This window comes from Lynx canadensis, chromosome A2 (assembly GCF_007474595.2).
Source record: "Lynx canadensis isolate LIC74 chromosome A2, mLynCan4.pri.v2, whole genome shotgun sequence".
Lineage (NCBI taxonomy): Eukaryota > Metazoa > Chordata > Mammalia > Carnivora > Felidae > Lynx > Lynx canadensis.
Window position 1 is genome coordinate 10,705,834 of NC_044304.2, and position 15,279 is coordinate 10,721,112.

The 15,279-nt window shown below is 40.2% G+C and overlaps 1 protein-coding gene and 1 pseudogene across 1 annotated transcript; one reads left to right on the forward strand and one right to left on the reverse strand.

Annotated features, from left to right (window-relative positions):
- The first annotated feature begins 3,776 nt into the window (after positions 1-3,776).
- Positions 3,777-4,646, forward strand: LOC115527803 (olfactory receptor 7A17-like). Its single transcript, XM_030335641.1, has 2 exons — positions 3,777-4,131; positions 4,417-4,646. The coding sequence occupies exons 1-2, from the start codon at positions 3,777-3,779 to the stop codon at positions 4,644-4,646; spliced, it is 585 nt and encodes a 194-aa protein (XP_030191501.1).
- Positions 4,647-6,566: 1,920 nt separating this feature from the next.
- On the reverse strand, positions 6,567-6,796 carry LOC115505304 (annotated as a pseudogene).
- Positions 6,797-15,279: the final 8,483 nt, after the last annotated feature.

Below are 15,279 nucleotides of genomic sequence, written 5' to 3' on the forward strand. Positions count from 1 at the left end.
AAAGTGGGGGATGGGCTAGATGGGTGACAGGGATAAAGCAGGATGCTTTGAGATAAGCAGTGGGTGTTTTACGTAAGTGAAGAATCACCAAATTCTATTCCTGAAACCAGTATTACACTGTATGTGAACTAAAAAAAATCTAATTTTTTTTTAAGAAGAGTGGATTTTGTAAAAATGAAATAAGGAATCCCCATAGGTTCCTGAGCTCAGTGTATGGTGCATAAAAAAATCTAAATATATCATATAATTAACAAACTTTTTACATGGAGCACCAAATGGCAGCTCTCAATTTGTGTCACCAGCATGAATCACTTCATTGGTTAGTCAAAAACATCATGAACACAAGAGCACAGTACCCATTTGCTTATTGCACATTAACATACCTCTCTCTCTCTTATTGAGAGGAGAATAGCAATTTTCTAGAGAAACCGGGAAGTCATCTCTGCCATAAGACAATACTTTGGAGGTCCATGAGACCTGGTTAGGCAGGTCCCTCAGTCTTAGATTTGGAGAAAAACGTTAACTCAAAATTGGGGTAAGGTGTAAGGAGGTTAGATCTCTGGAAGGCCGGCAAGAGCATGGAGAAGAAATAACAAAAGCCAGATTCACCTGACTTCTAATCTGGTCTCCTGGGAGCAGAGAATTAGTAGGAAAAAAAATTCTTTTCTGTCCAGACCAGTGGCCCAGAGGGAAACAAGGTGCTCCAGCGTGGGACTAACAATGGAAACAGCGCTTAATGAGCAGACACAGGGAGCTGTAAATATCTCCTCTGCCGTCCTAACCATGGTGCTCCTTGTGCAGGACAGGACATGGTTGTTGCTCTCGGATTCCTAAGTCTGGCTGGGGGACCAATGCTTCACTCCTTCCTGCTGTCCTGTCTGGGAACAGAGCCTTGGTTTCCATCATCTACCATCCAGGGAAAATTCCAGACCTCCAATCAGAGATGCTCTTCTTATAGACTCTTGAGTCCAAGAGCTCAGCAGGTATTTCAGGAAAGCGTCAGAGAGAATGGAACCTGAGACCTTTCCCTGAGGTCACCTGAGAGCCTAACCAGCATGTCCCAGAGCCGAGAGATTTTTCTTTACTAGGTTGACTACGAAATTTGAAAATAATTTACTTAATTTATTTTTAAAAATTTTTAAATTTATTTATATATTTTGAGATAAATACAGAGAGAGTGAGCCAGGGAGGGGCAGAGAGAGAGAGAGAGAGAGAGAAAATTCCCACCAGGCTCCACACTTGTCAGTGTGGAGCCAACACAGGACTTGACTCACAAACTGTTGAGTTGATGATCTGAGCTGAAACCAAGAGTTGGGCACTCAACCAACTGAGCCACCCAGAAGCCCCCTTTTTTAATTTTTGTTGTATTTTTACTTTTTATGTTTTATACTTAAAAGATTTTTAAAAATAAGTGTTCATTGGACTCAGCAATACAGGGATCGTTGTTGACAATGAGTGGTGAGAGCAGAAGTCCAGTTGGATGAGACTGAGGAAGGAATGGGGGGAGGGGTATAAAGTGGTTCCAGCGAAATGAAAACATATCCAAGGAGTTTTGTAGCTACGAAGGTAGCAAAACGGAGTATAGGCTTGGAGATATGAGCATGGAGTGGGAGCATTTTACAATTTTTTTCATTTGGGGTGCATTTGGCTTGTTCTGAATTTGTCAGAAGGATATGTGCTCCTGAAGGTAAATACTCCCTTGTGACAGCAGGTTGTGAGACATATAATCACAGTATCAACTCTCCCATTGATATTCAACAGAAAAAAAAATATAGACTTACTACGCATGAAGGGCTATGCCAAGGAACATTTTAGCCATTATTTTATTACCAAGGAGGCTGAATAGATTTTAGACTTTGTTAGCTACTTACTTCCTATATGCAAATTTTGGGGCAAGTATGTTGCTTTTCTGTACCGGGATCTGAGTATTTTTATTGTTGTTTTATTGTTGTTATCCCGAGATAACAAAAGAAAGAATACCACCAAGGAAAGTGAGGAAAGGGCCAGCCACATCCACTGTTGGGACACATAAAAACAAGCGTGGTCAAATAGACAGGGAATAGGTACATTAATAACAATCAGGTCAGGGGCCTGAGGTGGATACCATGACGAGGCAAGTGGAGTCATCAGCCCGGGCTCCCTGGAGTCTGACTTAACATCAGCACCCACACTCACTACATTTTCTCTCAACAACCTGGCTCCTATAATGGGCTCTCCATTCACACTGCTTTTTTCCCACATGAGCAGACAATGGCCTTCTATTTTTCCCATTATAGCAGTGGATTCCAATTTTTTTTAGTGTCCACAATAGACATGCCTTTGAATTATGATCAAACATGTGTGCACATGCAAACATGCAAATCCACGTGGATGCACACACACACACACACATGCATACACACACAACTGAACAAAGAGAATAACCATTCATATGCTAACAGGAAAGATCTATGCTGAACTTTTTATTTATAGTCACTCAATCTGTCAACCACGTTAAGAGGACAGATACCAGTACTCCCACTATTTCAGTGAGAATATCAACATTTTAGAATGAACTAGTTGTCTCCCCAAATTCAAACAGCTAATGTTTGAATCCAACGTGATAGATCCAAGATTCAAAGCTCATTTACCGATTCCAAAATTGTGCATCTAATATCACTTAGGAAAGTTTGTCACCATTTCACCTTGATAAATCCCCACTAATTTGTATGCTGTATATTTCCTATTGTCCATTGGGGATTTATTCCTTTTATTCAAATTTCAAGTGGATGTTCATACGTAAAGGTGTCTTGACACCATCAGTATATCACTCATCTCTCTCTGAGAGAAATTGGTTTTTGCTGCTTTATTAGTTATCTTGGACATCAAGTGGCTATTGATAGGGTTACAAAGCAGCGAGAACCAAGGAAGATTTTTCGTCATCAAGATCTCTCAGGGACCACCTGGGCTTATGAGATCTCTCTGCCCCCTCTTCCTTTCCTCTGTCTCCTTTTGAGCTTTTTTATACTTCTCTAAATTCAGGACAGAATGGTCATATTAAAATAGAATGCCACATTTACACGTTCATAGGAATCTTACCAATTGGAATTTGGATATTTTTCTATCTTCTTTAGAGTAATGATAACTTGATGTCGAGAGCCTCACTAATACCCTTTCTTTCCTAAATACTGTAGCTGGAGGTGGGAAAAGCCTGATAACCACATGGTCTCTCTCAATGAGGTCTCTCTTCAAATGTCACCTTGTGCGTAGATCTTTCTGAACTCCCTGTAAAGAAAACACCCCATCGCTTTCTTTTATGCCTGATTGTTTTCCCACATGTCATTGTATTTATAGCCTTTTTGCCCTGTTACTAGTGTCTGGTTGTGCTAACATTAATCTTTTTTTTTTTTTTTTTTTTTTTAATTTTTTTTTTTTCAACGTTTATTTATTTTTCGGACAGAGAGAGACAGAGCATGAACGGGGGAGGGGCAGAGAGAGAGGGAGACACAGAATGGGAAACAGGCTCCAGGCTCTGAGCGGTCAGCCCAGAGCCCGACGCGGGGCTCGAACTCACGGACCGCGAGACCGTGACCTGGCTGAAGTCGGACGCTTAACCGACTGCGCCACCCAGGCGCCCCAACATTAATCTTTTTTCCCTGATTTCTAGTCACCACCACCACCACCACCACCACCACCACATGGGACCAAACAATGATACCCAAATTTCAGAATTTTTTCTTCTGGGATTATCAAATGAACCAGAATTACAGCCCCTCATATTTGGACTTTTCTTCTCCATGTACTTGATCAGTGTCTTTGGAAACCTGCTCATCATCCTGGCTGTCAGCTCTGCCTCCCACCTCCACACGCCTATGTATTTCTTTCTCTCCATCCTGTCCTTTGTGGACATTTGTATCACCTCTACCATCATCCCAAAGATGTTGGTAAATATACAGACACAGACTAAAATTATAACCTATACAGGATGCATCAGCCAGATCTATTTTTCCACACTCTTTGCAGGCTGGGACAACTTTCTCCTGGCCGTGATGGCCTATGACCGCTTCGTGGCCATCTGTCACCCCCTGCGCTACACAGTCATCATGAACCCCCGGCTCTGTGGACTGCTGGCTCTGGTGTCCTGGATCACGAGTGTCCTGAATTCCTTGTTACAAAGCTTAATGGTGCTGCGATTGTCCTTCTGTACAAACTCAGAAATCCCTCACTTTTTCTGTGAACTCAATCAGATGACCCAGCTTGCCTGTTCTGATACCTTTCTGAACGACACAGTGATGTATATTTCAACTGTGTTGCTGGCCGGTGGTCCCCTTGTTGGGATCCTTTACTCTTACTCTAAGATTATTTCCTCTCTACGTAGAATCCCATCAGCTCAGGGCAAGTATAAAGCATTTTCCACCTGTGCGTCTCACCTCTCAGTTGTCTCCTTATTTTATTGCACGGTCCTGGAAGGGTACCTTATCTCCTCTGCTACCCAGAACTTCCACTCAAGTGCCACAGCCTCGGTGATGTACACGGTGGTCACGCCCATGCTGAACCCCTTCATCTACAGCCTGAGGAACAAAGACATAAAGGGGGCTCTGAGGAGATCCTTCAGGATGGCAGGGACAAAAGGGACCATCGTCCTGCTGGTGAAGAAATGCCCTTGATTGCAGGGTCAAAGCCATGATTCTTTGATCATTGTGACACAGAATTTGCTCTTATGTATTTCCTGAAATTTCCATTTCTTAGAAGTCAGCTTCTCTATACAATTTCAGAAAACTCAGTTTACTAAGCTTTCTGCTCTAAGACACATACAAGTTTTTCCCTTGGTCCATTTTCATACCTTCCCACAGTTCTGACTTTGGATTGGACATATTTGAAAATTTCCGTGTCTTTTACAGGACAACTTTGATTTCTGAAAAACGGTTACTTCATAAATGACATATATCATGCCAAGTACAATTTGTCTAGACTTCCTGAAGGAATAATCAATCCTGAGTTGTTTTATTCAGATGGATAAAACTACACTTGGCATCTAAGGCCGTTTATGTAATTTCACCATAGAGGAAAATAGGAAGTCACGATTTTCACTTTGGCTCTGTCATCAGTCTTGTTTACTCCTTAACCACTCTTCCTGATAACGTTGGTTTTATCATTGTCCCCGTAAGCCTCAATGTATTGACAATGATGCCACAGGCTAAGAATGCCCTCAGTACACATCTGGGTCCGTGATACTTGTGATTCATACCTGCGCCAATGTTATGGATGCACTGTCCCTCATCATCATCATTGTTGTTGTTGTTGATCTTGTTAAAGTGTAATTGACATCACATTGTATTAGTTGCAGGTGTACAATGTAATCATTCAATATTTGTATATATTGCAAAGTGATCACAATAAACTCAGTTAACATCTATCACAGTATTTACTTACAAACTTATTTTCATCATGAACATTTTCAAGATCCCCTCTTCTAGCTACTGTCAAATATATAATAGTTTGTTGACTATAGTCACCAGGTTGTAATGACATCCCCTTGACTTATTCATTTTATACCTAGAAATTTGTACCTTGTGACTCTTGTGCCCTTTTCATCCACTCCCCAGGATACCACCCACCTCAAGCTACTACCAATGGGTTCTGTGTATCCATAAGCTTGATTTGGTTTTGTCTTATTTTTAAGATCCCACATGTAAGTGAGATCATATGGTATTTATCTTCTTCTGTCTGACTTATTTCACTTAGCATAATACCCTCAAGGTCCATCAGTTGTCCAAGATTTCACTAATTTTTATGGCTGAATAATATGTGTGTGTGTGTGTGTGTGTATCACAATTTCTATTCTAGTTTCTTTTTTATTTTAATTCCAGTATAGTTAACAGAGTGTTATATTATTTTCAGGCATACAGTCTAGTGACACTTCCATACGTTACCCATTACCGCACACTTTCTTTATCCATTCATCCACCAATGAACATGTAGCTTGTTTCCATGTCTTGGCTATTGTAAACCATGTTGCAATGAAATGGGGGTGTGTATATCTTTTCAAATTTGTGTTTTTGTTTTCTTCAGATAAATGCTCAGAAGTAGAATCGCTCAATCACATGGTAGTTCTATTTTTAAGTTTTCAAGGAACCTCCACACTGTTTTCCAGAGTGGCTGCACCAGTTTACATTCCCACCAACAGGGCATGAGAGATTCCTCTTCTCCACAGCCGCAACAACACTTGTTGTTTCTTGTTTTTTTGATACTATCCATTCTAAGAGGCATGAGGTTGATATCTTATTGTAGTTTTGATTTTTATTTCCCTGGGGATTAGTGATGTTCAGCATCTTTTCATGTACCTGTTGGCCATCTGTATGTCTTCATAGGAAAAATTTCTATTCAGATCTTCTCCCCATTTTTTTAATCAGGTTGTTTGTTTTTGTTTTTATTTTTTCACTTCATTATTCTTCATTCACAAATGCTAATTGGATATTCGTCCACATGCAACATTTTCTCTAGTGTTCACAACTCAACAGGTTGATGAATCCAAAAGGACTGGTGCCATCACTATACGGAGTATATTGTACTAGTGTTTCAATCACTTATTCCAACCTACATCTTCTTTTATACTCTAAAACATCTTTATTATGTTGTTTGATCAGATAGATCCACAAGAGGTGGAGGTGCCCAAGGTCAGTCCAACTTTCAGCCAGTCAGGTCTGTCCTGTGGCAGCTCCTGAACATAGAACTTTGATGGTATTAAAGAGCCATTTAAGAGCCTGACCAGATCCAGCAACTTGGAGAAGGGACACAACAGCATGGGTGGTGCCATCTTGCTGAGATAGGCTCCCTGTTTGTTCTTTGCTATTGAGTTCTTTATATACTTGGGATAGTTACCTCTTATCAGATATATGATTTGCAAATATTCTCTGCCATTCAGGAGGTTTTCTTTCCATTTTGCTGATGGTTTCCTGTGCCAGCACAAGTTTTTAGTTTGATGTAGACCCTGTTTATTCTTGCTTTTGTTCTCTTGCTTTTGATGTCAAATCCTAAAGATCATTACCAAGACCAATATGTTTTCTTCTAGGAGCTTTATGGCTTCAGGTCTTACATTTAAGTCTTCAGTCCATTTTGAGTTACTTTTTGCCTGTGGTGTAAGACAGTGGTCCAGTTTCGTTCTTTTGCATGAGGCTCTCCAGTTTATCCAACACCATTTGCTGAAGAGCCTGTTCTTTCCTTATTGAATATTCTTGCCTCCTTTGCCGTAAACAAATTAATGATATATATGTGGGTTTGTTTCTGGGCTCTCTATTCTATTCCACTGATCTGTGTTTTTTTTATGCCAATATCATTCTGTTTTGGTTACCATAGCTTTGTAATATAGTTTGAAATCAGGGACCATGATGCCTCCAGCTTTGCTCTTCTGTTTCAAGTTTGCTTCGATATTAGGGGTCTTTCGTGATTCCATACAAATTTTACAAGTGTTTGTCCTATTTCTCTAAAAAGTGATGTTGGAATTTTGACAGGGGTTGTACTGAATCCACAGATGAATGTGGGTATATGGAAATTTTAACAGTAGTAAGTTTTCCAATCAATGAACAGGGCCTATCCTTTCATTTATGTGTGTCTTCTTTAATTTCTTTCAGCAATGTCATATACTTTTCAGTGTACAGGTGTTTTCCCTCCTTGGTTAAGTTTATTCTTAGATATTTTATTCTTGTGGATGCAGTAGTAAATGGGATTGTTTTCTTAATTTCTCTTTGTGGTCATTTGTTATTAGTGTACAGAAATGCAACCAATTTTTGTATGTTGACTTTGCGCCCTGCTGAATTCATTTATTGGTTATAACAGATTTTTTCTCATAATTTGTTGAAATACAATGACATACAATAAATTAAACATACTTAAATGCAGCAATTTCTGGGGACACCTAGGTGGCTCAGTCAGTTAAGTAACCAGCTGTTGATTTCGGCTCAGGTCATGATCTCATGGTCATGGGATCGAGCCTAACATTGCATTGGGTTCTGTGCTGACAGCACAGAGCCTGCTTGAAATCTTCTGTCTCCTCTCTTTGCCCCTCCCCTGCTCTCTCTCTTTCAAACTAAAATGTAAACATTTTTAACACAAAAAAAATAATAACCAAATGCAAAATTTTCTGAATTAAATGAATCATACAAAAATTAAGAGTACATACTGAATAAGTCCTTTTAAATATATTTAAGAAAGTGCCCAAACGTTTAAAGCTCTGTTACATAATTGTAAAAACTGTCATCAACCTGAAACCTCTGTTTTCTTCTTTCTGATGGTGACGTGGGTTTATAAACCCAATTCAAGTAGATGTTGTTAGTAATAAATAAGTATCTGGAAATATTTGGTGCGTCCAACAAGTCTTTCATAGGTAGGGAGTGTATGTACCTGTACGTATGTATGCATTTGTACATTACTTCATACAAATACACTCTTATACATGTATATATGACACAGACACAATAACCCTATCTTTTATATTGAAAGGACATTTGGAGAGGATAGAAATCAAAACAGTGAATGTTTGAATTAGCATGGAATTAAAACAATGTAGAAATTTAGACAAAATTTAAAGTAGATGGATGAGGGGTATCTGGGTGGCTCAGTCGGTTAAGGGTCTGACTTCAGCTCAGGTCATGATCTCACAGTTCATGGGTTCAAGCCCCACATCAGGCTCTGTGCTGTCAGCTCCAAACCTGGAGCCTGCTTCAGATTCTGTGTCTCCCTCTCTCCCTCTGCCCCTCCCCTGATCATACTTGCTCTCTCTCTCTCTCGAAAATAAATAAACATTAAAAAAAATTTTAACTAGAATAGATGAACTTAATTTTAGTAATGAATTACTTTTTCTTATCTTAAAGCACAAAGGTCTCAAAGTGAGAATTCATATTTAAGACTAAAGTTGAGGGGTGCCTGGTTGGTTCAGTTTGTGGGGTATGTACCTCGTTTTTATAAGATTTTATTTTTAAGTAATCTCTACACACAACGTAAGGCTTGATCTCACAACTTTGAGATCAAGAGTCACGTGATTCATGGATGAGTCAACTTGGTGCCTTGACATGTGACTCCTTATCTCAGGGTCATGAGTTCAAACATCACATTGGACATAGAAATTATGTTTAAAATAAATAAATAGATGCATGGATAGATAGAGTGAATGAGTGAATGAGTGAGTGAGTGAGTGAGTGAGTGAATGTGTGAGTGAGTCATGTTTATATTTTACCAATGGGGAGTTCACTTTTTCCATTCCATTTAAGCAATGAAGCAGAAGCTCCAAATTGACTTTTTTCCCTCCAGTTAAGGTTGGATTTCAACACGAAATTCCCTCACCCAAGAGAATAAAAATGAATTAACTGGGAGAATGAAATTCACTTTCCTCCAAAACAATTTTATTACATGAATATCTATATTACATTCTTACTTCTGCTCTAACAAATAACACACTAGAGGCTCAAAAGACACAAACTTATTATCTTACAGTTTAGAGGTCAGAAGCCTGAAATAAGTCTCCACGAGCTAAAATCAAGATGTCTGCAGAGCCTGGTTCCTTCATGGATGCTCGAGGAGAGACTGTTTTCTTTCCTATTGTGGTTTTTAGGGACAACAAGCATCCTTTGGCTCATTGCCCTTTCTCCATCTTCAAAGCCAGCAAAATGGCATCCTCACATCTCTCTCTGACCCAACTATTTTGCCTCCCTCTCCTGTGTTTGGAGGACCATGGTGATTATGTTAGCTCCACCTGCATAATCTTGGTCAATCTTAGTTTAAGGTCAGCTCATTACCAGTCTTGCTCTATTTGCTACTCTATTCTCCCCCTTTACTCTAAAAAATAACTTATTCAAAGTTTCCAAGGATTGGAATGTGGACAACTTCAGGAGGCTCTCATTCTGCCTGCTAGAAAGTCTTTTCCAAAGTATTTTATTTGGTGTCATTTGACGGCCCTTATATAAAAGAAACAAACACGGAATTTATCACAGCGCCTAGAATGACCAGATACACTTGTCATTCCAAATTTTATACAAACACAATTTATTTCATGAAGAAGACCTACAACCACCTGCACCTTGCTCTATCCCAGGACCGCAGCCTTGCTACTCAAAGAGTGGTCCACGGACCAGGACCTACAGTACCAATATCATTCAGGAGCTTGTTAGATACACCATATCCTGGGCCCACCATCACCTGCAAAATCAGAATCTGCATTTAAACTAGGATCCTAGGTGATTCATACGCACCTTGAAGTTGCAGAAGTGCTGGGCTAGAGTAGGTTTTCACACATTCTCAATTTGGCCTTTGAGGCAGGATGATTATTTGTGTTGGGAGCTGTCCTGCTCACCACAGGTGTTTAGCAGCATCCCTCAGACATTGTCAAATAGGCCCAGGGGGAAAACTCATCTCTGGCTGGGAAATATGGGACAGAGTTTGAAAAATGGAGCACCCTGACAGAATCCAATCAACACCAACCCCTTTCTGCAACCATAACCTTGAGAAGATCACTAAATTCTTCAAGCCCCATTTCCCCATGGGGAATGGAGTTCACAATAGTACTTCCTCACAGAATAGACTTTTATAAAAATTAAATCAGACAATTCCTAGAAGCTTCTGAATCCAGATTATAGTGTATAAAAAGATCTGAATATATCTCTTACAATAAACAAACATTTTATAATGGCATTTTAAGTACTGGCTCTGAACTTGTGATATAAGTGTGAAATCCCTAATTGTTTGGGAAAAATTGTCATGAAGCCCATGGGTGTAGTGCCTGAGGTTTTGTATCAAAGGAACAAACTTAACATCTCTGTTGAAAAGAGGAAAAGTTACTTGCTAGAGATGTCAGGGGCTGTGTCTCCACCACAATCAATGCTTTGAAGAATCCAAGAGACCTTAGTTAAGACCTATTTCTCAGTCTTCAACAGGAGAAAATGTTCACTGTGGATTGGGATAAGGTGCTGGGAGTTTAGATCTCTGAAAGGCAGAAGAAGTGATAGAAAAAGAGTAAGAAAGACTGGTTTCAGATGGCTTATCGCCTGGTCTCCTAGGAACAGAAATTCAACAGGAATAATTACCTCTGTCCACATAGGTGTCCCACAGGGGAATCATGTGCCTAAAGGTGAGAGAAACAACAGTGAAATGTGCCTAATGAGCAGAATTAAGAGGCTGCAAATACCTCCTCAGTTGCAGCCCCACAGTGTGTACAACCTCGGGCTGGACAAGACATGGTCGTTTCTTTTGCAGTCCTAAGTCTGGATGGGACACGGAAGTTTGACCCATCCCTGCTGTCGCGTCTGGGACAGAGCTTCATCCTCCACCATCCAATGAGGTAGCTGTTTTGAGTTGCATGTAGAGACCCTCCTCTCAGAGACCCCATCTAGATGAGTTTTACATCCCAGTAAGTACTGCAGGAGAAGGTCAAGAGAATGAAAGTCAAGAACATTTTCCTGAGGTCACCTGAGAGCCAATCTAGCCTGGCCAGAGCTGAGACTTTGCTGTAGTTGTTTGCTGGCTTGATTAGTAAATTGATTGATTGTTGTATTTATGATGCTATAAATAGAAGTAAATATTAAACTCAGAAATGCAAGGTTCAACATTAACAACTAAATGATAATAATGGAAACCCACCCAGACCGGGCATGGGAAACATAAAAGTAGAACCTAAGACCAAGGATCTTTGCAATTAACCAGAGTAGAAAAGTCAAGTATGAGCTGTGGAGGGACATACACTGAGTGAGGACATGTCTTTTCATTTTTAAGGTAGGACATATTAGATTACATTTCCGTACTGATGAGAAAAATCTAGATGAAAGAATTCTCCCAAGTACATCCTGCAAAAGGGGTACATCATGCCTACATGAAGCAGGCATATCACAGCACCTTCTGTCTCTTGAGTATTCAAATGAAAATTTTTAGGGGCACCTGGGTGGCTCAGTCAGTTGAGTGTCTGACCTGATTTTGGCTCAGGTCGTGATCTCAGGTGTCATAGGATTGAAGTCCCATAGTTGGACTCTGCCCTGACAGAGCCCCTCTCTGTCCTTCTCTCTCTCTCTGCCCATTCCCTGCTTGTGCTCACTAGCTCTCTCTCTCTCTCTCTCAATCTCTCTCTCTCTCTGTGTCTATCTCTCTATCAAAATAAACAAATACTTTTTTAAAAAAGAAAAAAATTTAAATGAATTGTGTGAAAAGGGATATGCTAAAGAGCTTCCTTTACAATTAGCTCAATACCTATGAGTCCGAATATATTCTGGGTTAGCTAGCCACTCACTTTCTCTATTGAAAATTGTCTGTGGGAATCCTTGCTGTTTGCATAGTGGGGTCAGAGTGGTTTTATTCCTGGTTTTTATTCCATTCTTTCAAACAAAAAATTGCCATTTTTTTCACCAACTTGGCTCCTTGACATTTTGCTTTTTTATGATGTGTAGAATTACTTGTGAAGAATGTGTGAGAGTGTGTAAATTTTGTGTGGTAAACTCTGTGACTTAGTCATAATATACTCTCTCCGCTGCTTTTTTTTTTCTTTTTCTTTTTTTTTCTTTTTTTCTGAAAGAAGTATACTGTCACCTTAACATTCTTCACTTGTGAAGAGCTGCTTTCCACAAAAATGACAGTAAATGTCTTTCTGCATACTTATGCTCTTAAAATACCCTTTCTACATATTTCCAACTAGTTTTCACAACTCTGTATTCCTCTATTGTTCTTTTTGGCCCTTTATTATTGGATCCATTTCCAAAATTGAAAGTACATCACTTGGAAGGCATTTTTTTTATATTTGATGAATCACTTTTACCCTCCATAAACATGATTGGTCCACATATGTTTATGTGAGATAAAATTAAAACTTTAGATATCGCTTTCTCTCCACGTGAAAAGACTTTTTCATACTCTTTTATCCCAAGTCCTTGGCCATCTAATTTAGATCATTTTAACTCGCTTTCTTCAGAAGTTGGTTTAGGGTCTTCCCTCAATTTTGTTTCATGCAGTGGTTTTGAGCCATTCTGCTTACCCAAAGTGCATTTTCACTCTTTCTGTTTCTTTCAAAAGTCTTCATTTCTTTTGAAATTTTTCTATGTGATGCACACATACACCTTGCACACTCTGCCGACCGAGCCAGCCTGGTGCGCCTGATTCATGATTTTTTTTTTAAAACGTTTATTTATTTTTGAGACAGAGAGAGACAGAGCATGAACGGGAGAGGGGCAGAGAGAGAGGGAGACACAGAATCGGAAGCAGGCTCCTGGCTCTGAGCCATCAGCCCAGAGCACGACACGGGCTCAAACTCACACCTCAGCCGAAGTCGGACGCTCAACCGACTGAGCCACCCAGGTGCCCCCGATTCATGATTTCAACACCTGCAGGACATTTCATGGTGTGGCTGTGCCATTTACACTTTTGATAGTGTCACATATTTTTTCTCATTAAATTACTATTATATCAATGTTACAAAATATTTTAAAATGGATAAACTATGTTTCTTAACCAAAGGGTTTTTTGTCCTCCAGGGGATAACGAGCAATGTTCAGAGACATTTTGGGCTGTCACACTGGGGAGGGGTGCACGGAGGCCAGGGATGCTCTAAACGTCCTACAATGCACAGGATACACCCCACTACAGAGAAGGATCTGGTCCGGAATATCCACACTGCAGAGACTGAGAAATCATGAGTTAAAGAATATGTGTATTTTTTAAGACACTATCTTTTTAATTTTTTAAAAGTCTAATGGCTGCCATATTGTTACTATTATCTTTTTTATGAATATAATTTATTGCCAAATTGGCTTACATACAACACCCAGTGCTCATCCCAACAAGTACTATTTTTTAAGTAATCTCTACACCCAACATGGGACTTGAACTTACAACCCCAAGCTCAAGACTTTTGAGTTCCACTAACTGATCCAGCCAGGTGCCCTAAGAATATCTGTATTTTTTTAATGTTTATTTGAGAGAGACAGAACGTTAGTAGGGGAGGGTCAGAGAGAGAGGGAACACAGAATCTGAAGCAGGCTGCAGGCTCTGAGCTGTCAGCTCAGAGCCCAATACGGGACTCAAACCCACGGACCGTGAGATCATGACCTGAGCTGAAGTCAGACCCTTAACCGACTGAGCCATCCAGGTGCCCCATGTATTTTAATATTTGTAAATGTCTGCACAGTCTCCCAGGGTGTTATAACACTTCACAATTCTGACAGCAAAATTAGAAAGTGCCCCTTTGCTACCTGTTAAAAATTCCAACCTCCTTCAATGTGACCGCCCCTGAAGTGTTTTCTCAGGATGTTGGGTGTGATACTGAGGAGAGATGTTCCACGGACAGGACACTACAGTAACCAGATGAATAAAGTGCAAAAGGTACATAGTGTGGGCAAGGAGCTCCCTGTGTCTTGAACCTTAACCAGCTGTGAGGCCACATGTCTTCATGAAATTCACAACAATTACCTCTTGTCCATTCCCCTCAACACACTGGCTTCCTTCTGAGCCTTGATTTTCTGGAAAAAAAAAATAATGCCTCCTCAGGGCCTTTGCACTGGCTGACCCTTTTCCACTTTCCAGGATGTTTTTTTTCTTCCTTCAAGTCTCTGCTTAAATGTCACCTACTTAGCCAATCTTGACCGAACAACCAACATAACACTGCATCCACTCTCTCTTTTCACCTGCCTTCATTTTCTTCATAGCCTCTGTTCCTATCTCAGAATTATCTCATTTCTATATGTGTGTATATCCAGTCACCATCATTGAATTGAAGGTACCATTCCTCTTCAACACCCTCTACCTTACGACTTGAAAATGATGGGGCGCCTGGGTGGCGCAGTCGGTTAAGCGTCCGACTTCAGCCAGGTCACGATCTCGCGGTCCGTGAGTTCGAGCCCCGCGTCGGGCTCTGGGCTGATGGCTCAGAGCCTGGAGCCTGTTTCCGATTCTGTGTCTCCCTCTCTCTCTGCCCCTCCCCCGTTCATTCTCTGTCTCTCTCTGTCCCAAAAATAAATAAACGTTGAAAAAAAAAATTTAAAAAAAAAAAAAAAAAAGAAAATGCTGACAGCATGGTTGACACTCCATATATTCCTCAAATGCATGAAATAATTTCTTATTAACTCTATGATATCTGGCCATTGGGGGAACAACTGATGTTGGGATGAAAATTACTAATCAGAGAGGAAACGGTGATCCCCTCAAGGGGCCCAGGTCCATTCACAAAATATTGAAATTATTTTATTGACTGGAAATACATGGTAGCATTTGAACAATGTGGGCCAGGCCCATGTGAAGTTTTGTCATGTTATTTTCCCCTTTATTGGTAGTCAC